This window comes from Drosophila nasuta, chromosome 4, assembly GCF_023558535.2.
Source record: "Drosophila nasuta strain 15112-1781.00 chromosome 4, ASM2355853v1, whole genome shotgun sequence".
Taxonomy (NCBI): domain Eukaryota; kingdom Metazoa; phylum Arthropoda; class Insecta; order Diptera; family Drosophilidae; genus Drosophila; species Drosophila nasuta.
Window position 1 is genome coordinate 1,912,848 of NC_083458.1, and position 23,609 is coordinate 1,936,456.

At 37.2% G+C, this 23,609-nt stretch overlaps 1 protein-coding gene across 1 annotated transcript in view; it reads right to left on the reverse strand.

Annotated features, from left to right (window-relative positions):
- Positions 1 to 6,073: 6,073 nt before the first annotated feature.
- The window catches only part of LOC132794972 (protein unc-13 homolog B), a 74,646-nt gene continuing 57,110 nt past the window's right edge, over positions 6,074 to 23,609 (reverse strand). The window contains 8 exon segments of the mRNA XM_060805329.1: positions 6,074 to 6,636; positions 6,697 to 6,823; positions 6,885 to 7,047; positions 19,235 to 19,333; positions 19,412 to 19,769; positions 20,478 to 20,769; positions 21,638 to 21,756; positions 21,758 to 21,805. Of these exon segments, the coding sequence (XP_060661312.1) occupies positions 6,475 to 6,636; positions 6,697 to 6,823; positions 6,885 to 7,047; positions 19,235 to 19,333; positions 19,412 to 19,769; positions 20,478 to 20,769; positions 21,638 to 21,756; positions 21,758 to 21,805 (1,368 nt within the window). The 3' untranslated portion in view covers positions 6,074 to 6,474.

The following is a 23,609-nucleotide window of genomic DNA, read 5'->3' on the forward strand; positions in this document are numbered from 1 at the left end:
ACAGGCAGCAGCGACCAAATTAATATATTCTTCGACTTAGTCACACAAGATTCACACAACAACACTTCTATAACCTTAACAACATACTACCCTGCCCTAACTGCGATTCGATCTTACCATCCCACATATCCTAGCAGACTGCACCGCAATCTCTCATATCCAAAATCTATTCTTCCAAAACCTCCACCCAAATCCAACCTCCAAAACCCAAACCCAGAAAACAGAATACAAATTTCTTAAAAAAAACTAATACATATCAGCTTCTCTAATAATAATAATAAAATAAGCAACCAAATGTAAATATCTAAATACCAAGCTAAAGGCCTCTGCAGCCATAGCATTAACAATAGTGTTAATAGTATTAATTTTAATTATAGATAACCCATCTTTTTAAATAAATAAATAAATGTGTTATGTAATGTGTGTTATGTGTTATGTTTGAAAAAATTTCACAACTTTTTGTGCTTGACACACTAAACACATTTGACGCTATTATAGGTTATAATACATACTAAAATAACACTATTAAATACCAAAACAAATTAGAGAATTACCCTTTAACAATTTGGTCACTGCCACGATTCGCAATACACATATGTACATACATACATATTAACGTATGTAGATATCGGAGCAATGTCGTATAGTTTTGATACACGTGGAGTCTAGCTAATACTGAAGCGTCTATGATTTTTTACCGTTGCGGGAGATGCAAATAGAGCCGAAAATACCAGTACTTGTGCATTGCTTTTTGTGCTATTATTCTTCATATTTTATTTCACTCTTTTTCGATATCTCTTCAGATATACATACATATATAACTTTGGGCAGGAGGTTATATCCGTACCCAACTGAAGTTTCCGTAAGCAACGACATCATTAGACCATCCAAATCCACATAAAACAGCCATGCTGGGCTTCATAACAATGACAATAAAAATAAACGGTTGGTAATCAACTTTGGAAGGATAAATGAGCGATCGATACCCGATGCCAGACAAAGTTTTCCACAACCCTAGATTTAATGTCAGAGGTTTGCCGTCCACCTTTTGTATTGAAGAATGCGGCGTATTATTTAAAGCACCATTGATGACGTTTTGAAATAATATATGTATGTACATATATAATAAGATTTTAAAATGTATCGGTGCAAATCTGTCTTAAGGAGGACAACTAATTAGAAAGGATTTCGCGAACGCTAAAGCAACGCAAAACATACTATGCTACAAATGAAAAGAAGTTCTTAGCCATTGTCTGGGTTTTGTGTAAATTGCAAAATTATCTATGTATGTAATACATATATACTATGTATATAGATTCAAAGAAAAATAAAATTTTTACAGACCATAAACCGCTCACTTTTGCTGTTTCTGATTTAAAAGTTTTTTACAAACCAGGCAAATTAAATGTAGTAGCGGATGCTTTGTCCAGATATAATGTAAACAATTTTAAAAATAAAGTGCAGTCAGATGCTGCGATAATTCGCAGCGAATTATTTTTGTCGGTGTTTGAAAACCAGTTTGTTCTCCAAGAACCCAGAATCCCGTTAAATAGACACACCATTATTTTTAGTAGGAAGTCCGCCACCTAATAAATTTTACAAATAGATTACATATTCGATTTAATCAAATCGCTCATTAATACCAACTTAGTAAACGCGATTCACTGTGATCAGCCAACGTTAGCTATTTTGCAACATGTGTTGGTGTTAAATAACACAATCGCTCTCATAGAGCTGCTCAGTAAAACGATCATTATTTCCCGAATTTCACAAATTTAGCCAACGAAGTGGTAATTAAATGCCATGCATGCACAAATGCGAAACACGTTAGGCATGCAAAGAAACATTTGCTCGTATGTCTAAATGGACATTTTTTCAACAGAAAAAATTCCTTATTTGCGTTGATAAGTTCTCAAAATTTGCTATAGTATAACTCACGCAAAAATGGATGTGAAAGTCCCCATTATTAAACTTTTATATTTGTTTCCTCAAGCAAAAATTATTAATTGCGATAATGAAGTCTCTTCCAATTCGAAGACAATTACATATGTAGATCACTTCTAAAAAATGGATGTTGAACCACCACTTCACAAATGGACAAGTGGAACGCTTTCATGGAACTCTCGCGGTGTTTTTTAAAATAGTTTAGTTGTGTAAAAGAGAAAAGGCTTTATGAATGTATGTTGTATGTTGTTATATGTATGTTGTTTCCGCATAATGCATCTATGCGGCATGAAATAATCTTTATGTGAGTTCTATCCACATAGTCAATTGAATATAAAAAAGGAATATATTCTCGATATTTATAAAACACAAGTCAGCTGTTTCAGTAGTAAGAAATGAAACGTTTCGATAACAAAATTATGACCAACAAGTTGTGGATACCGGAGTAGCTAAAAACGAAAAGTACATTTTGTTCTCAAAACGAAAACGAAATTAGAATTTGATTTTAGAACTGGGTTAGAATAAGATCCAGCTTTTGTTATTTTTTTGCTTTTTGCACGTTGCCAGAATAGCAATATATTTGCAAATTTCACAAATTTTACAGTAACCGTTTTTGGAAACCTATAACCCTAAATTTGGCATGGAAATAGTAAAAACAAAATTATTAAGTAATCAAATAATTATTAATCAATAAAATAGATGAAATCGCAATCAATACCTATACTCTTGCGACTCGACATAATTAATTACTGCTATTTATCTTAACGAGAAAAACCTCAGACGCTTTCTTTTAATTATCCACTTTGATGCTTCTTTTTACTTTGGCGATATGAGTGCGAAATAAGTGGTTGTCAATTTTTTTGTGCTGGGAACTGCGGAACGAAATGTCGCCGCAAAAATTTTACAAGGCCGGCATCTTTGACCCTATAAAGTATATATATTCTTGATCAGTGTCAACAGCCGAGAAGATGCCATGTCCGTCTGTCCGTATGAAACACTCGATCTCAGAGACTATAAGAGATTGAGCTTAATAATTTTTTTGTTTCAAATATTTGTCACGCTCACGTCTGCCCCGCAAGTTAACAAAACTTGAATAAGAAGCGTAATTTTAAAGCTAGAGTCGAATTTTGGTGTAAATATTAACTAGATTCGAATATAAGATTTATAAGGTTTACTTTTTTATTCTTTAGTGAGAGCAACTGCTCTGGTTATGGGTTCGGTATAAACTAAAACTTGATAACCTTCAGATTCGCTTATATTACCCATGCTCATGCCAATGGCAACCTGCCGAATCGGGACTTCTAACTAGCTCTCTCTGAGCGGCCAGCAGCAACGGGATATGTGTCAGCAATACGTTCGGCAACGACGGAAGTTGCATCAGCTGCGGCGTCAGCCGCTTTAGATTGCCCGTGGCCTTAGTCAGCGAGAATTCGGTCCAAGGCCAGCGCAAGCATTTTAGGAGTCAATGCACTTAGGTGAACTCCTCCCTTGCTTAGCTGCGAGATGTCCTCGGATCGTTCAAGTTGTTCTGCTAGGGATGCGAGTCTGCTATCTTCTTTCCTCAACTTAGACCTCTTGCGCCAGATAGAGATCGTAATCAGTGCAGTTCTGAGCGCTAGTTCGTTGCTGGTGGAATAAGCACTTACCAGCAGACCACCACTACTTACAAACTGACACCTAGCAATGCGTTCTTTAATTTCCGTTTTTGTATGAAATGTCCGCAAATAGTGTCAATCGCCACCAGTAAGTACTGACATCGGACCCCATGGAAGGGTCAGCCATTATAAATTTAAAAAAAATGTACAATTATAATTACAATTTTTATTTAATTTTAATGTGTCTTTATTTTAATAAGTCGGATACTTTTAATTTTTTAAGGTAACTTGAGTTTTTAAAATATCGTTTTTTTTTTTTTAGCTGTAAGGCCTATCTCAACTGGTCCTCAGTTATTGAATCTGAAAATAAAAAAGATTCAAAAAGTTATAATAGATTGAAGTGAATAATGATTATTAAATACATATCTTTTAAAATACTCACCGATCATAACACCAAAGAAATTGTTTTCTTTTTTAGGGTCGCAATCCCCTGTCATTATTTCCATAACGTAGATTTTTTTTTGTCATAATTTCCACTTCCTCTTCTTTAGGCACATTGTCGTTTTCCACTGTAGAACTATACATTATGCTAACTGCTTGTCGTACTTTTATTATCTGTTTATTGAATATTTTACACATCCGCTTTGCAGTTCTCAACTCAAATGCTTGCAAAATTTCGTCAGCCAGCAAACACAGCTGCGTCTGAGCAAAAGAGTAGCACAAAATAAAACAAAGACGCGTAAACAAACAGCGATGTAAAACGTAATCGAAGTTTTGTCTTTAATCTTGTATATGCCCTTTCCACAAAATAACAAAAACAAAAGCGATTCTTGCCGTTATTTTGTACTTATGCTTTAATGCGTATACATTTATTAACTAGGTGGTTCGACGTTCGTTTACTATAGGGTCACTTTAGTAAGTACCCATGTAGTGATCGGCGAGGTAAGCACTTACCCATGGCCAATCGACACCTCCAGTTCTGCAGGGGGGTATCTCACAGTTGAGCACAATCGACTGTAGCTTTCTTACTTGTTTTATATGGAGTTGCGCGGAAAAAACTTCTAGTCATTGCGACATTCTAACAGTAATTATGTTATGTTTTTATTTAAACATTAAAGTTCTACTTATATAATGTTTACAAATGTTGCAATCCAAACTTTGCCATATTTCGCAACTTTACGAATTGATCAGTTTCGGTTTGATCTGCACAAAATTAAACAAAACATCTATTATAATGAAAAATTACATACTTTTATACCCGCTACCCCTAGGGTAGAAGGGTATTATAACAGGTAGAAGGAGGCATCTCCGACCCTATAAAGTATATATATTTTTGATCAGCATCAATAGCCGAGACGATCTAGCCATGTCCGTCTGTCTGCCTGTGTGTCTGTCCGTCTGTCCATATGAAACTCTAGATCTCAGAGACTATAGGACTATTGTTATGTTTGCACGCAGATCAAGTTTGTTTCAAATTTCGAATAACAAGCGTAACTTTAGAGCTAGAGCGAATTTTGGTATGTACAATAATATTTATAGTAATTGTGATTCCTGAAAATTCGGTTGCTATCAGATATAAATTATGAAAGTTATTAAGGAAATACTTTTGTAGTATGTGCAAAAACGTCTACTGAGTTGCTTTGGGCGACAATCGTCATCAAGATAGATAAGATAAGTATGGATTTAAATTATGTTTGTTCTATGCAGTATTTGTGTTTGACAATTTGGGATAGTAACATTTTTGCCCTTATGTTGGCCCTTAAAAGTTCTTGGCACCGCATCTGTGCCGTGGTTAGTGTGCCGTTGCTCGTACTTCTGTATAGTCTATTGTATACATATTCAAATTAAAATTTAAATTGATAACAAATTGGAAATTCAGCCTTGTTCGATTATGAATTAATATCCATTTTGAATTTATTGTATTATTTTCGCAATAAAAACATGTATTTATAGTTCTGAAAAGTTGGTGCTAATTATGCTCTAATCTCTTCCATTCTGCATAATCTCCATTTTGCAAAACGGTTCGGTAGACATTTGGTCTACAGGAAATGTTTGTAACAGGCATAAGAAGTATCTCTGACGCCATAAAGTATAACGTAAGACCAGGCATTTCAAAAACCATAGGCCTGTGCGTAGCCAGTGCAAATTCAGACGCGACGACGGCAGCAACGACAACGGCAACAGTGACAACTTAACTTATTCTAAATTGCTTAAGAATTCGAAGTGGATGCAGTAAATAAAGAGACGTATTTTATAATTTATATATATTCTTCATCAGCGTTAACAGCCGAGATGCTCCAATATGTCACTCATGAGTAGGAAGGTCATCTTCAATTCGGATCCACAGTTCGAAACATTGACGAACTCCACTTCATCGTCATCAATCGGTTTTATTTAAACCAAGGGAGAAATTCCTGCCAATCCTGCCAAGCTTAAAGATAAGATAACATATGGATTCTATCACAAATGAAGCATAACATGGGTGCATCTCCCTTCTAAAATTAATATTCACAGTTGCTTAAGTATTATTAAATATATTTAACAAATTGTTGGGACATAAATTATATTTATACAATTAGTTATTTACAAAATTAGAAATATGTGCAAATGATTTTAGTATCAGAAAAATAGTATACAAATGAATGAATGTTTTAAAGATTCAGGTTTACAAAATGTTTACATGTTTATTTTGTTAGAGAGATTTGCTTGTGTGAGTTTTTTGCCTTACAATCGATATTTGGATTGAGCCATTTATATAACCAAGAATGATAAATAATATCATTATGCACAGATTATATTTAGATGTATGTTTTTATTTATGTATTTCAAGTTCAATTAACTATTTGTATGTGAATGTTTAAAATATTGGTGATAATATGAATACCCTTTTATTTCATTAGGGTTTCGCTTTTGGATTGCATTGACATACGAATGCTTATGTGCCCATTGTGGGCTCTTGTCGAATTTCAGATTTAAGTTTAACAAATTCCTTGGCCACTTCATCATTATTGCGTTGTGATAGTATTCTTAATATTGTCCAACCAGTTTCATCCATTTCAATGCGTCTTTGTAAGGGCAACCAACAAGCCACTGATCCCTAAATAAAAAAGAATACATATTTATGAAATGCAAATTAATTTATGCTATAGTATAAAACCTTTTCAGAAATATCCTTTAAAGGTATCACAGCAACTCCCACTAGCCGATCTTCACGTGCAAAACAATAGTCCTTAACACAAATGTGAAGTTCGAAGAAATCAAGCTGCTCTTCATTGCCAATAGCACTAAATTAAAGTTACTCTATAAATTGTACATATCTGTAATATAAGATCACAATATACTTACAAGCTAAATGATTCGTTATACTTAGGAGACCAGTTATTTGACTTTGATTTGGTTGCAAATTTTCTCTTTTTATCTTGAAGGTGCGGTCCAATGAGATTTATTTCCACAAATGGTCTAAACATTCCGGACGGTATTTGCCACTTTAAGTCATTAGCAGCCACAACTAAAATAAATTTGAGAAAAATTTAAATAGAGATCAGTATTGTTATGTAATTTTTGTTTTCTAAAGCCACCAATATTAAATAGTAAATATAGGTAACATAAATAGGCGGTTACGTCCTCGTTTTCCTCTGAAATTTTGACTTATTTAATTTATGATTTATTTAAAATTGTATGCAGCTTGCTTATCTGTCTGTTCAGTCTAACATTATACCTTAACAAAAAAATCTATAAATCAATATGAATCTATCAAAACTAAATTAAACGCGACTGTACCTGGGCATACCGTTTCCTCATTCTTTTTGTTAGGACTATGCAAAAATAGCGGGTGTTTTGTGGTTTTTACTATGCGAAATGGTACAAACAAACTCTCGCAGTCGAAGTCGGACGTTTTTTTTTCTTCCCTCTTAAACTTTGTGATTTTTTTATACAATTTCATATCTATATATGTATATTACATTGTGTTTAACAACTAATTTGTGTTTAACTACTGATTGTTAAATCGCTGTGTTCTCCTGTATTAACTATATTGTTTTAATTTTTCCTAAAATATAACAACAAACTGTGTGGTCAAGCTTAGCTTTGCTTTGTTAGCAAAACAATTCTATTTTCGTTGCCGCTGCACTTTGTTTTTGTATTTTTAGTTACTTTCGCGCTCTTTATTTTCGTTTGCAATTGTTTGCGCTCAACGCTGTTACAATAGTTAACTCTCATTTGGTGTTGTAGTTAACTATCGTTCTACCTTGCGTCTCGCTCGACCTGTGCATACTCTCTGCGTTTTGTGCTCTTCGTAAGTACAGATCATATTAGTTTGCAATTAATTTACCTTTTTTGATTTATTTCTTTTTGAATTTTTTGATTGGTTTAATAATCTTTGTTTTAGCAATATGTTAGTCTGCTATAACAAGAAATGCCGGGTGCCGGTTGGTGCCAAAATGGGTTTTGTTTGTTGCTGGTTATGCGACAACGTTGCACATGAGAAATGTGCTGGCTTTAACGGCCGTATTGTTGACCTACAATAATTTCACCCAAGTCAGGATTGAGATGGACTTGTGAACACTGTAGGGACTCTGAACGCGATATTGCTGGGTTTATATGGCAGACGTGTACTGGTCTTAAAGATGTATTGGCGGGCTTAAGAAAACGCAGAATCCAAAGCGGAGAAGTTATCGGAGAGTTTTTTTAAATATGAATCTCTTTACCGAGTCTCCGAAGCGTAAAAAGGCCAATACGCGTCTGTCGATTGCCCTAATTGAGTTTTCTGTCCCTGTTGATGTCCCAAGTTTATCCGTACCACCTGCTGGCGAATTAATGTCATTTAGTTCTCCGTCCCCTCAACCCTCGGTAGCTCTGGAAGTTCCACACCATGACATTACGTCATTAAGCATGGAATCACCAGCTACTACTTCGATTTTGGTATCGGCTGAGATGGAGATGGTTAAGGAAATTCCACCACCACAATCCTCAGTCGATATCAGCAGTGGTGTAACGATTGAAGAATCGCCTCCAGCTCCTGCATTAACTGTCCGCAACACGTTAGTTGAGGTGCCACCGCTTAAGCAGATTTTCGTCTCTGATGGTGTTCGGGCTTATATTAAGTCCAAATTTCAAGCCAGTATTAAAGTGGACAAATTTAATTTCTCGTACGAACGGGAGATTTCATCTTTTAAAATAAATATACCCGCTGAACAATTTAGCATGATGTGCAGTAAACAGTTTTGGCCGGAACACCTATTAGTCAAAGAATTTGTTGCTAAAAAGAAAAATCGGTCTCCGATTTCTTTTCCTAATAGTAGCAACATCCTCTTTACTTCTTGGCTATCAGAATGTAAAAGGCATTTGCAGTAAACTTACTGACCTGCATTTAAATAGTTTATCTTTCCTTTTCAATGTCGTTGCCTTTACTGAAACATGGTTAAAGAATGACATTCTTGATACGGAAATCTTTTCTAGTAGATTTTCCTTATACAGACGTGATCGCAAGGTTCGTCGTGGTGGTGGGGTTTTAATTGCAGTAGATGCCCAATTTGCTTCAGAATTAATTGATCACACTTCTGATATTGAGCTAGTGGCTGTAAAATTATCCTTTGGTAGCTTTAACATTTTTATTTCTTACTCGTATATCCCTCCTGCTTCAGATGATGCTTTGTATTTAGCTCATTTCTAACATGCTTTCTGATCGTGGTCACTTTATAGCCCTTGGTGATTTCAATTTTGCTGGTATATCATGGCATTCCGCCAAGAATTTTAATGGACTTTGCCCCTCTATATCCCATGTTTTTATTGATAGTCTTTTCGGAGTATCATTGTCTCAGATTAATGGTATTTCAAATTGTTTACACAGGTCTCTAGACTTTATTTTTGTTTTAGACCCAGATTCGTGTTCTCTATCGTGAACATCTCTCATATCTTCGCCCGAAGATCCTTACCATCCCACTTTAGAAATTTCGTTGGAGCTCCCATATATTGCGTCAGAGTCTAATGTACGTTGTGGTGAGCGTTCTCGTTGTTTTCGGAAAACCGATTTTGAGAAACTTGCCCTGCTTATATCTCAAACTGACTGGTCGCAACTCTCTTTGTCTACGAACTTGGATATAGCGGTTGAATTTTTTTATTCTACTTTGAACTCGCTACTTCAGGTACTGCCGATCCTAGCTGAGGGCTCTGCTCCTTGTCTTTCGAGCACTTGTCTGTCTGAGGATAAGAAGCAGTCATCGGGTAGCAAATCTCTACTATGCGCCGATGTTACAGGTACTGCCGATCCTAGCTGAGGGCTCTGCTCCTTGTCTTTCGGGCACTTGTCTGTCTGAGGATAAGAAGCAGAATCCATAATACGAGGTGTCTAGCGGTCGGACTGAAAATGCTATGGGGGGCTCCCATGAATAAAATCAGCCTCGGAATGGAGCACATAAAAAATTCAACTAGGGCTGGGATGTCTGCCCAAACGTCGGTGGAACGCGTGACTGGGGGGGAGAGATCCTCTCTGCGTGTCGCCAGCGGTCACACCTCTGATACGGTGGGTGCAGGCCAAATCAGTTGCAACAATTCTATTATTCTTATTCTATTCTCCACACAGCACAGTCGTTTTATTTGTAAGTATTTCGAACATCTTCCAGAATTTTCTCGCAAATGAGACTCCCTCGGTCACTGGACTGTAACTGGAACTGTGAGTGAATAAGTGACGGGGTTTTTGTGGAAATTTTTGTAGTGAATGGTGAAAAAATAATAATACATATGGACATTTCTCCGAGTCGCGAACGTACGTTCGTACGAGATAAATTAAAAAATAAAATCGAAAACAAACGTTTCCTGAAACTTTTTTTTTACTCTTCGATAGGATTTGTTTAGCTCTTTGGTTAGTGTAAATATGGGGCTTATCGATTTTTAATTTTCATAATAAAACATGCGGTCGAACGTACGCAAAACAGAAGTCGACTTTGGCTTAATACAGTAAAATGTAAAACTCTGCGAATTGAGACGGAATATTTTAAGAAAACAACTTTACTTTTTAAATAGAATCATGTAGCTTTCTATTAAGTCTACTCCCAAGAAAATATCTCCATTTATTTATTTTTAATTTAATTAAGTTCCGGTCGCGAACGTACGATTTTTCCATGTTGCATTATTTATTAAATTTTTATTTTTACCACAACTTTTTTGATTAATAACTTCAAATTTCATAAAAAACAAACGGACTTAACTCAATTTAATGTGTCTAATAACATTTAAAGCAAAAAAATAATTTTTTATTAAATATGAAATATGTACTGGAATTTATTAATAGCAAGAAAAAAATGTAATAAGTAATAAGTAATAACTAACAAGTAATAAGTAACTGCAAACGACATAGTTATTTCAAAAACAAATACAAAAAAATTTTTTTTTTTTAAATCCATGCGACGCTAGTAAAAATCGACATAGGCTTATAGGTAAGGTCGCGAACGTACGCTACTTTGACAATCAATAAAAAAAGATTGGTTAGAGTAACCCCAACGATTTTTTATAATTAAAATATATATACCAAAATAACTTAACACATGAAGTTTCATTCACCTGCCTGCACTTAATGCGAAGCAATTACAATAAAATGATGTTTTCGGTCGCGAACGTACGATTTGAACATAGATAAGAAGCAAAATAAAAATAAACAGTTAATTGAAAATTTGTTCGCTCAATTTGCATTTTTTTATCTTATTATTCGATTGCTATTAAGAGATTTGGTAGAAAAAATACAAACATATTTTATGTTTTCCTTGTGAAATAATAAAACAAAAAAATGCATAAAAAAATAGCTAAAAGTGAAAAAATTACATTTTGTCAGTTTTCAGTCAAATTTTTTTATAAAAACAACTAAGGTATGCTATGGATCCATTGTATTATGAAAATATGGATATTTCTTTATGACATTATACAAAAAAAATACGATGAATGTGAAGATTTTTTTTTTCGGTCGTGGTTTACCATTTTCAAGAATTGCCCATATTCAAAAGACAGAAAACTGCATAAAAAACATAATGACGTGCAAGTGCAAAAGGAAGTGACAAAAAAAATATAACATGTGCAAATAAAACAAACAAAAATCAAATTCCAATTGCCACACAAGCGACCGTATATGTGTACATCAATCGCTGATAAGGCACCGGGATCTGTTGTGCGAGACAATTGTCAACAATTATACCAATAAGTTTCTGTGTGTGATGACCGTATATGTGTACATCAATCGCTGATAAGGCACCGAGATCATCAATACACAAAAAACTCATAAAAAGAAAACAACGAAAATGTGAAAGAAACAAAAATTCGCCATGTCAAACTACTGTGTGCGATGACCGTATATGTCTACATCAATCGCTGATAAGGCACAGGGATCATCAATACACAGTGGTTTACAAAAATAAATGGATGTTGTGTAATTAACGACTGTATATGTGTACAACAATCGCTGTTAAGGCATCGGGATCGTTTCCATTTATCAACTTACATTAACGCAAATTTACTATTAATTTGTGAAATACACAAAAACAAGAATATAAAAAATTATGATAAACGAATGAATAAACTCAAACTACACAAACAAAAAATTAGAAAAACAGTTAAGAAACAAGAAACCCTAACACCGACAAACTAATAATTGATAGCTCTTTAGCCATAAGTTGCTATTTAATAAATAATCAAAATGCAACGTTAACATTAAGAACACACTTTATATTACAACACATGTTTTTTTTTTTACATAATTGTAAAATTCAAAATATCGTCGGAGTTCGTGGCATACACCAACAACACGTCACCGAGCCATCCTTCTCCGATCCGGCCGGAGAGGAGGAGGGAGGAGTTAACATGCCCCTCTCTCCGGCCACATGGAAGAACGCAGATCCGGCAACTCCAAGCCTACTCCATGCAACTTTGTAATAAATTGTCACTGACAAAATAGTCAGTCTTATTCTGTTCTCCACACAGCACAGTCGTTTAATTTGTTAGTATTTCTAACATCTTCCAGGATTTTCTCGCAAATGAGACTTTCTCGGTCACTGGACTGTAACTCGCGCGGGTGCCGTTGTCTTAATCTACTCGGACCAAGAGAGCGCTGCGTCAATCTCTACGGTGGAGGAGGATCGTCGTCTTCTTCAGTCACCTCGGCCTATCGCCAGCATCAATAAGGCGACGACCCGCATTCACGCAAGGCTCAGTGGCATAGCTAACTTGTCTGTCAAGGATAAGGAGAGGCTTGCCTGGGCTAACACGTGGATGTGTGAAAACCGAATAAGCCCCCTCCCTAAAGGCAATAAGATGCAGGCCGGTTCTACCGGCCCTGCCAACAAGAAGGTGGAGTCCACGGCAAGCAAACGCCAACGGTCCGCTGAGAGTACCAAGCAAGGTACCCAGTGAGCAAGAGGCTGCGAGCACCTGGCTCCAGTCAAACGGACTCGAACAGACAAAGACAGAGAGCAACGGTTGCAGAAACTGCCGGGCGGCATCTCGCTGTTGCTCTCATAGACAGATGGGACCCTAACGGGAAAATGTCTGCAGAGCGGTGGCGGTTGACCCATAGCAAGCTGGTCGACGCACTGTTTGTCAGGATGGAAAATGCCCCAGACAATCCAATGCCTACCTTCGAAGGCACTGGCTGGATGAATGGTGTCAAGATCCTCTCATGCAAGAACGACCCAACCCGTCTATAGGAGGGGTCCAAGCTGGGCGTGGTGGACGGGAATAATATTCCGTCCATGCCGGAGGTCATGTTCCCTATAGCTGTGCAGGGCGAGCAGGTGCTTCAGCTGCTTAAAAAGCACAACCTGGCCATTCCGACGAGTGATTGGTCCGTGCTGAAGGTTGATGAACCTTTACCCATTGGTGGGCAACACGTGATCATACAGATCAATAAGGAGGCCGAGGATCTGCTGTATAGCGCAATGGGAAGATGGCGTGGGGCTTAGGGAGCGTGTACCTTCGCCTCATCCGAACGACAAGGACACTCACACGCTGAGGTCAGGGGAGGTAGAGTCAGATTTCAGGCTAGAGAGCATGACTGACGCCACTCTGCACTTCAACTTGGCGGAGGAGGTGGGGGAGGAACCGTCCATGCAGACGGCCCTGCGAGTGTGCAAACCTCTAATGAGTGTGCTGCAGCTTAACCTCCACAAATCTAAAACTGCTTCTCCTCCTCGCACTAGAGGAAGGGTCCGCCTACGCGGCTTTGGTCCAGGAACCGTGGATAGCGTCGGGCAACACGGTTGCAGGGCTGAAGTCACCCAACTACAACTTATACGTCTCGACATTGGTAAGTAGATTGAGAACTGCCATCCTTGTAAGGAAGGAGTTAAAAGCTCATCTACTACCTAATTTTAGCAATGACGATCTGACCGTGGTGGTGCTGGAGAGCTGTGTTGGATGTTTGCTGCTAGCATCCTGCTACATGGTCCGTGACGAACCTGCTCCACCAGAAGATCTGCGGTGATTGGTGGACATGGTCTGCTCCTCCAAAAAGCAACTTATAATCGGCACGGACGCCAACGCTCAATATAGCGTTTGGAGAAGTCTCGATATCAACGAAAGGGGTGAGTCATAACTTCATTTTATCCTTAACAATAAGCTAAGCCTAGCCTAGAAGTGAGGAATCTACTTATATAGGTCCCACCTCTCGTAACGTGCAGGAACTTACCATCGTGACTGAATGCACCCGTGTAGGGGAGTGGAACTGGGTGAAATTCTCCAGTCTCGTTACCAATTCCCTAGGTCCACCCAGTACAATCAACACGGCTCAGAACCTAGAAACATCAGTTAATGTCCTCTCAGAAGGGCTACTATCTGCGTTCCGCCGATCCTGTAAGCTCTCCAGACCGACGAGACGATCAAAGCCACCTTGCTGAAACCTAGATCTCTCATCGCTTCGTAGCGAGCTCACTAGTATGTTCCAACTTGCTAAAAAGACGGATAACTTCTATGTCTGCGACGAGTACAAATCTCTCCTGAACTCCTACAAGAAGATGATCCGCTCATCTAAAAAGTCCTCATGGAGATCCTTCTGCTCAGACCTAGACAACATAAAAGACACCTCCAGACTGAGGAAGCTGGTGTCCAAGCAGGCTTCCAGTCCCTGTTTGCTCAAGTCGGGCGATGGAGTGTGGACGGAGAGCAGTGCTGAAACTCTTGAAGCACTGCTCTTAGCTCATTTCCTGGGATGTATTGGAACATAGAACAATGACTGGCAGCTCTTTCCTAGTCTCCCAGTTATGAGACTCCCTGCCGGTCTAATCACTACAATCAAAATTATTTGGGGTATCGACTTCTTTGCAAAGGTAAGGTCGCCAGGTCTCGATGGACTTTTACCAGCGATGCTGCAAGCCAGCAAATTTCCGATTGTTCCATAGTTATCGGAAATTTACACGGTGTGCCTCGCGTGGTGTCATATCCTCATTTCTTGGGGGACCTCTAAAGTCATTTTCCTGCCTAAGGCCTGAAGGCCACCGGAGTCTTGTACATAGCGAAAAAAATGCTTAGTTGCACTTGGGGCCTCTCTCCTAATCTTATGCGGTGGATATACAGCTTTGTTGGTCGCCCTATCCTCACCTATAGTATTCTAGTGTGATGGCAGGCCACGGAAAAAAGGCCGTACCTATCCAACATGGAAAGGACACAGCGTCAAGCGCTACTGGCTATGGTCACAGCGCCATTGGTAGAGAGACTACTACAGACTTGGACTATACTATCCTCCTTACCAGTACTGACCACATAAACACAATATACTTGGAACCGGACTGCTGGCGAGAAGGGTTATGCATTCCCGAAGCACTCAACCTTTTCACCGACGCGTCGAAGATATATGAAGGGGTCGGTGCGGCCGTATACTGCCCAGACCCGGTCTCCAAACACACCTATAAACTCCCTGACCATTGCAGCATCTTCAAGGAAGATGCCATTGGAAAAGCTGCAGAAGTGGTTCGGGGTTCACATGACAATCACAATTCGATTAATATCTTTGTTGGCAATCAGGCTGCAATAAGATCAATGCACTCTGATGTGGTCAACTCCAACGTTGTCCTGGACAGCAGGAGAGCAATAGAGTCGCTGAACGCATCTGCGGTCGTGCGTATCTATTGGATCCAAAGCCACCAGGGCATCGATGGCAAGGAGATCGCAGGCACTCTCGCCAAAGAGGGGGTTGGGCTCGAAGTCGGTAACATGTGCAATGTTCCGATATCCCTGCGAACGCTAGGCCCTGAAATTGAAGTGCGCTCTAGACTTCAGAGGGGTGCTTCAATAAACAATAACGTAACCAAATTCGTCATGCAGCATTCAAGGAAACACTGCACGCTAATGCTAGGCATTTTAACTGGTCACTGTCTATCGGCTGTCCATGCTGTAAAGCTGGGTATCACGAACAGTGATCAGTGCAGGAAATGCACGAGTCCGGAGTTAAGGAAACACTTGAGTATCTTCTCTTTAGATGCCCAGCGTTATCCGGACTCCGGCTTAAATAGCTCAATTTGCCGTGCCACAACGATCTTCGTGACGTTTCACGGCTACCACCTAGGATGCTGCTGGTTTTTGTCATAAATGCATCCATACTGTGCGACTTCTGAGACGAAGATACGCTCCACCGGTACAGCTAGGGACCTCCACTGGTCTATGCTTTGTCCCGAACAGGGGCAGCCGGTCCTACCTATACCTATACCTTTAATTGATGAGTATGTAAATGGTTCATCCGGACCACAGTTCCCTATTTTTATTTTTATTTTTTGCAGCTTGGCGTTCTAACGTACTGCACCATCAAATGGCCCAACGACACCAAACAAAGACTTGTTCCGCGTGGACCCAAGACGCGGACCCGACTGAGGAGCGTACCACATAACCATAAATTTCCTTAACTTTAATGTTTGCTAAATCCCGTGTAAACCAAACAGGGTTCTGTAACTTGGTTTACGCGACGCAACTGTCAAAAAACCAAATTTATTTTTTTATAAAACACATTTATTGCGCTCTCTATATGCGTTCAGTACGTATTCGCTAGGAGCATGGACAGCTTAGTAAAGTTAGTTTTATTAAACTGACGCACGCGTTCTGACCTTAATGAAGGTGGACTTACCACTCTGCTTATAAAGGTTTGGAACGGAAGCCATATAAGACTGACTAACAAGAACAAAGATGAGATCAAGCATTCTACATAATTTATTTGGGATAACATTTATTTGGCATAATGATATCCCAATCAAGATATACATCATCAAGAAAATTGTGTTTATGACAGGAACTTAAAGCGCTGGAGTAAGAATATGACAGCCAAGTTGTTCCACTAATGTTAATGTCACCAATAACTTTCCCGATGAGACAACAAAGAAAGTGTAGCGAATTAATAAAGGGATCAAAAGAAGGAGAATTATAAGAACAGGGTATAACATAACAATACTAGCACTCACTAATAATTTATGGAAGCAAAATTGTCACTCACACAATCCAGAGAGAACACTATAATGTCTATAACTTAATTAGTGCGGTTTTTTCAAACTTTTAACGTCTGGGCTATAAGGCGGGGGGTAACACTTCCCACCCATTGATTTCAAATAGTTTTTAACCGGAATGGCAACATGGGGCCGCGCTTTGTCATGATGGAAAATAATTGCATCGTAACCTGTCGCATATTCCGGGCTTTTTCGGCTATTGCTCTTTTCAAATGGATTAGCTGTGTTCGGTAGCGTTCTCCGTTGATAGTTTCACCCGATTTGAGCAGCTCATAATACAGCACACCCTTCTAGTCCCAACAAATGGCTGCCCAGGACGTTCTGCTCCTTCCAAGTCAAAATCACCACTTTTAAATCCTGCGAACGACTTTTGGTACGTTCGTTCAGCTAGAGCATGTTCACCATAAAGTTCCGTAATGAAGCAGAACTCCCCGCAAAAACACTTTTCCAGGCCCAAACTTTCGACATATTTGAGTGTATCAAAAATAATGTTGTTTACGCTTCAAATGAATTACATATATTGAAACAGATGGACAATAACATTGGTTTTCCAGAGCATGTCTGGAATATTGAAACCATGATAGAATAGTCACACGGCGCCACCTCTTAGCAAACCACACGAATTGAGTTACAGACCCAATAAATATATTACGTAGAGAAAACGTGCCCAGTCCCTTACTACCGGTACTCTTTTTGTTTTCATAATTTCAAGTACACAGTACAACAATAAAAGATTTGCAACACTAGACTTCACAATTTTGATATTCAGCGGCGAATATCTATAGAACGAAGACGACTCCAAATGCTCAAGTCATAGATTTTTGCAATTTAGTGTCCAAGGACTACGTTGGTTCTGTTGATAGTTTGTTAGCCTGGCATTTTGTAAGTACGAGTTTATGTAAACACACAAATATATTCCGATACTGTGTGTTTACATGCGGCTTACATTTTTTTTAATCTTTTCTGCTTAATGAGGATTGTTATGGCTTGGGTGGAAATAATTCAGTTTTCAAAGAAACCAATATTGTGGCTGTTTGGCATATCTATGTATTCTTAGGTTAGTGGTATTATATGGCAAGTCCTTGTACGTGACAGTGTTAGAAATGTATACAACTTATTGGAATATGAAAAAAGACTGCTACCTATAAGGGTAGAAGGGTATTATAACCTTGTGGTGGTAGGAAATGCACATATGTAACAGGCAGAATGAGCCATCTCCGACCCCATAAAGTATGTATAAGTTAGCATGGAACTCAAAAAAACCGGATGCAATTCTTCAAATCAGTAGTCGCCGAGTGTTTGGGGCATGCACCAGGCACTAGGCGCTAAATCAGCGTTCCCACGCTAGTGCCGTTGACCAAAATTAATTAATTCCAACGATAATTTATCGATATCCAAACGGACTTCTAAATAATAAATATTATTAATTTAAACGCAAAATAGTCTAGTCTTCACTAATATTATTCTTCTCCGAAAATTGACAAAACTCGGAAAACAAACCGCGATTTTGAAGCTAAAGTTTTGGTACAGACCGCTGCAATAAAGTATTAGCTGCTTTGACTGATAATCGCATATATTTTGTCATCTATGGTATATTTCTAATATATAACTTCATATATACTAAATATGATATATTTCAACATATTTGCGAAATATTAATCAAAATATTTAAATAATAATGCACTGCTGTTTCAACATTCAATCAAAAATTATGAGTCTTCATATTCTAGTGGTAAGCTTCGTCTGTCTATCATCGGTATGAAAACCTACATACTATATATTTAGATCTAGCAATTTGATAGAGTTTTATGAAGATAAAGGTATGGTACATCTAATTAAAGTATAATTTAGCTTTTACACTTATTTCAGACTATTAGCTCTAATAACAGTACAGTTCGGTACTCGAGTGTTTGCAGCAATGAAGGTTTTTTACACTTAAATAATTATCAAGCTTCTCACAACGTTTGCTGTTTTTTCTGTTTTGCAGTGAATTAGCCAAACAAACAAATCGCTTTTGTAAAAAAAAATTTGTAGGTCTGAAAAAATTATCTATTATTTGTTTGTAGTTCTAAATTTCTTCAAGCTCTCAGGACTAGGGTTTGTTCATTAATTTTGCGTTTGAGTTGGCCTCTTGCTACGTAACCAAATCCAGCAGACAGGGACCATCTCTTATCAGGGTTTCTATATTGGTTAGCTTAGTTGAAATAGAAATATTAAAATTTGTAAATATACCTTTAACGTTCACTTTATGTTCGCCGGTGCCAGGATGAGAAAATAGGTCGATTTGTACAGAAATTTCACCAACACTTTCATCTGCATTTTCAGGATCAACTATATTTTTAATATAAAAAGTATACCTTAGCTGTGAAGATTGCAGTTGATACAGTTATTATTTTTAATTGTGCTTACCTTCATTCACCTGGCTTGAAATGAATGTTTTAATTAACGTATCTGTCATTTGAGTATACAAGCTAAGTGCATATCGTAAGCTTTGCAGCTCTGATGACTTTTCAAGAAACGTCTTTTTCAGTCCATTGCCCCCAGCATGGAAGTATTGTTTTATGGTGTCTAAAGCAACATCAAGAACAGCACATTGTTTTGGAGATAAATTCTTTTCAACTTCTTTTGAAATATCCATAACACCACTGAGGGCACTCTTTACGTCTGGTTTTCCAGCCATATGCGATTTAAATAGTCGGCCCATATCTTCAATTTTTGCATTTGATGCCAAATTTTTTGCATTGTCGGTCAAGTGCTTGAACATCATCTATTTGGTAATTATAAATATTAAATATTAATAGAAATAAATAAGAATACTTTGGTCGCTGGTACTCAACTAAAAAAAAATTTTAAATTTTTAAATGTTTTGGTATTATTATAATCCTCTTATGCCTACTTAGATTTTTGACACCCCCACTTGCGCTCACTTAAGTCGCAAAAATGGGAATAAAAGTGGTTACTACCCCTCAGTGAAATCTTATTATAAATAATGAAAATAATGTTTGTAGGGGACAGACGATGTGGTCCTAATCACTTGGTGATCGGCAATTAGTGACTTTTAGCTCTATGACGAACAGAACGTAACAGTTTTGGCCAACCCACATAGGACAGAACTGGTTGTGTTCATTCAGATTGAACATATTATCAATCTAAAGAGATGGGTTGAAGACAAAGGAAGACACGGGCGCGGGTAACTACTCCAGTGACCCAGTTATCCGTCATTAATGTGTTTTTTACGTGGAGATGGTATTTAGGTCGAGATGCTTACAGCTGGCTGTAAGTCTGAAAAACCTTGGACTATCTCGCGCTTCTCAGTAGCAGAAATCAATTCATTGGAAGGCCTCTCTTAGGAGACATTACCCTCCCCGAAAGGCATCTGGGTTCTCCAGTCAATTATACTGTAGAATTATTAAGTATCGTTTACACATAAATTTCCTCGTTTTAGATCTTTATATTTTAAATTATTAAAACTTACAGTTTTGTCAGTCATTGGGGGTAGTACAATTGTCTTTTCCAAAATTCGCATAACTATCTTCCATAGTTCTTTCAGTAAACGTTTAAGCACCGTCTTTTCACAGGACTGGGCATACAATGTTAACGATCCATCAAGAAGATCCATTAGTGGTCGAAGCACATCATCTGCCTCGACGGCAACAGCATTCCTTTGTGCCGCCTGATTTCCGGGAGCGATATTACCGCCACCACCCTTAATTGATAGCAACATGTCACCCAGTTCTCGAACCGACTGGGTTATGCGTGGCTCCAAGCTAAAAGTATATATGGTAATAGTGTTAGCGTTCTTATTAGTGACCTTAAGTTTGTTTTCAATTTCTTTCACTTCCATCCTACAAATTGTATTTATGATTCCTGCAAATTTGTATGCAATCAGATAACAATTGTATACATTTATTTAAGAAATACTTTTGATAAGAATACTTTTATTTATGATTTATTTAAGGAATACTTTTAGCAGAACATTACAGAAATATGCAATCATATGACAATTGTGGAAGTTTATTTAAAAAAATACTTTTGTATGGCAAAAAAATACAAAAATGTAATACAGCTGCTTTAGCTGATAATTTGGTAGGTCTAGTACTCTATGGTATATTTTGAATGTAGTGCTCTATTAATAAACCAAATAAAGTTAAATACATAATTTAATAAATATTGGTGTTAGAAATAACGCAGCGTTTCCACTAGATTTGCCCTTTTTCTGTCTTTTCAAGGTTGTCTTTACGCAATTTATTTTTGGAACATTTTTTATGTTAGTATGGGATATAGACTCTTCTTGTAATCGTTATAAGCAAATATTTAAAATTTGTGTTTTTCAAATATGTTATTATATGTGAACAATTTAATATAAATAAAGTTTTGCTATGCGACTAAGCTAAAATTTAAATTAAAAATTATCGGCTTAATATTTGTAATATTTTTTTTTTTTGAATGCGAATGATCTCAACAACTTCCAAAAGTCATTATTTTTTGATCGAATTAATAAATATTAAACATAATTTTTATTTTGTAATTAAAATAGAATTTTGTATAATATGGGTTATTATTGTTAAGATCCTTTATTTTTATTTTATATGCTAGTGAAAAATAAAATGCTGAAAAATAAGAAACGACTCTTACCTTATTGCAAATTGCGAAGCTAATTCGTCAAGTGCCAAATTTAAGTTCTGTTGCAGTTCTTTAAGAATGTTGGCGGCATCCTCTTCTAACTTATCACCGCCCATTGACTCAAACATTTTTTTCTAATTGAACTCTTAACTGTTGAATGTTGTTCATTAATATGCAGGCCTATTATAAATTATAAAAAGTTAAAATTGATTACTTAATCATATATAAATAAATATTTAATTTAATCACTACATTGTATTAAGTAAACCATTGTAGACCCGCTACCCAGAGGGTATAAGGGTATTATAACATTGTGTCAAAAATAAATATATATGTATGAATACATAAACGTCATAAGCCGAGACGATATAACCATGTTAGTCTCTCCATGCAAATGAAAACCTAGATCTAGGACTGTAATAGAACAAGTAAGAAAGCTACAGTCGAGTGTACTCGTCTGTGAGATACAAGCTACCCATTTTGAATAAAAGCAATATATTTTGCGGTATTATTCTCAAAATATACCAAATATATTGCAAAAATACCGAAAATATACCAAATGGTATATGCGGTATATCGATGTAGTACCACATTCAAAGTATACCATCGACGGTGCAATATACCAGATTGTCAGCCAAAGCAACTAAGACCCCTAGTAAGTAGGCGTTTTTGCCCATACCAAAGTATTTCTTTAATTATTTTGACAATTTTTATCTGATCGCAACTAAATTCAATCAGGGATCATAACTACTATAGTTATTATTGTATATACTAAAATTCGCTACTCTAGCTTTAAAATTACGCTTGTTATTCGATTTTTTTGATTTGCGGGGGCGGAAGTGGGCGTGGCAAAAATTTGAAACAAACTTGATCTGCGTGCAAACATAACAAATGCTGTCGGAAAATTATAGCTCTATATCTTATAGTCTCTGAGATCTTGGTGTTCATACGGACATACACACAGACGGACATGGCTAGATCGTCTCGGCTGTGTTGACGCTGATCAAGAATATATAAGAATATATGTACTTTATAGTGTCGGAGATGCCTCCTTCTAAGTGTTACATACATTTCCTGTCGGCACAAAGTTATAATACCCTTCTACCCTATGGGTAGCGGGTATAAAAAGAGAGGAAATCTATATATATAAAAGGAAGTCGTGTTATGTTAGATCACTTATAAATCAAGAACGGATTTGAGTGAAAATTGGTAAGGAGGTAGCTTAGAGCCAGGAGACGGGCATATAAGATACTTTTTATCCCGTTCGACAGCGCGAATTATACTCCACCGAAATGGCTGCGCTTATAATAATGAATAACAGTAAGTAGGCTGTGAGTGTAACGTATCATACATTTATGTCCGATATTATGTATTTATACATTTACATTTATTTTATAGTCAGCAATGCCGCGAGCAAGACGATCGAATCTTAAATAATGAAAAAAAAAAATAAAATAAAAATAAATAATTAAAATTATGAATGGTTGGGTGAGCGAGCAATTTTAGCGGCTATGAATAAAGATGTAGATGACCTGAATTACATAATTCAAAATAAGATCATTGGAACAATGCATTCATTCAAATCTATTGACTGCGTCACAAATGAAGATGAAGCCACCAACTATCCAATTGAATTTTTAAACTCTTTGGATGTGCCTAGCTTACCACCGCACAATTTACGCCTAAAGGTTGGCTCCGTAGTAATCGTGCTTCGAAACATAAACCAACCAAAACTGTGCAACGGTACGCGTTTGGTGGTTAGAAAATTGATATACAATGTAATTTACGCTACGATAATGATAGGAAAATTTCAAGGTTTCAAGTTCTTATTTCGAGGATCCCGATAATCCCAACCGATATACCATTGAATTTAAAATAATTCAATTTCCGATACGTCTTGCATTTGCCATGACCATCAACAAATCAGAAGGCCAATCGTTAAAAGTTTGTGGTTTAAATCTAGAACATTCATGTTTTTCCCATG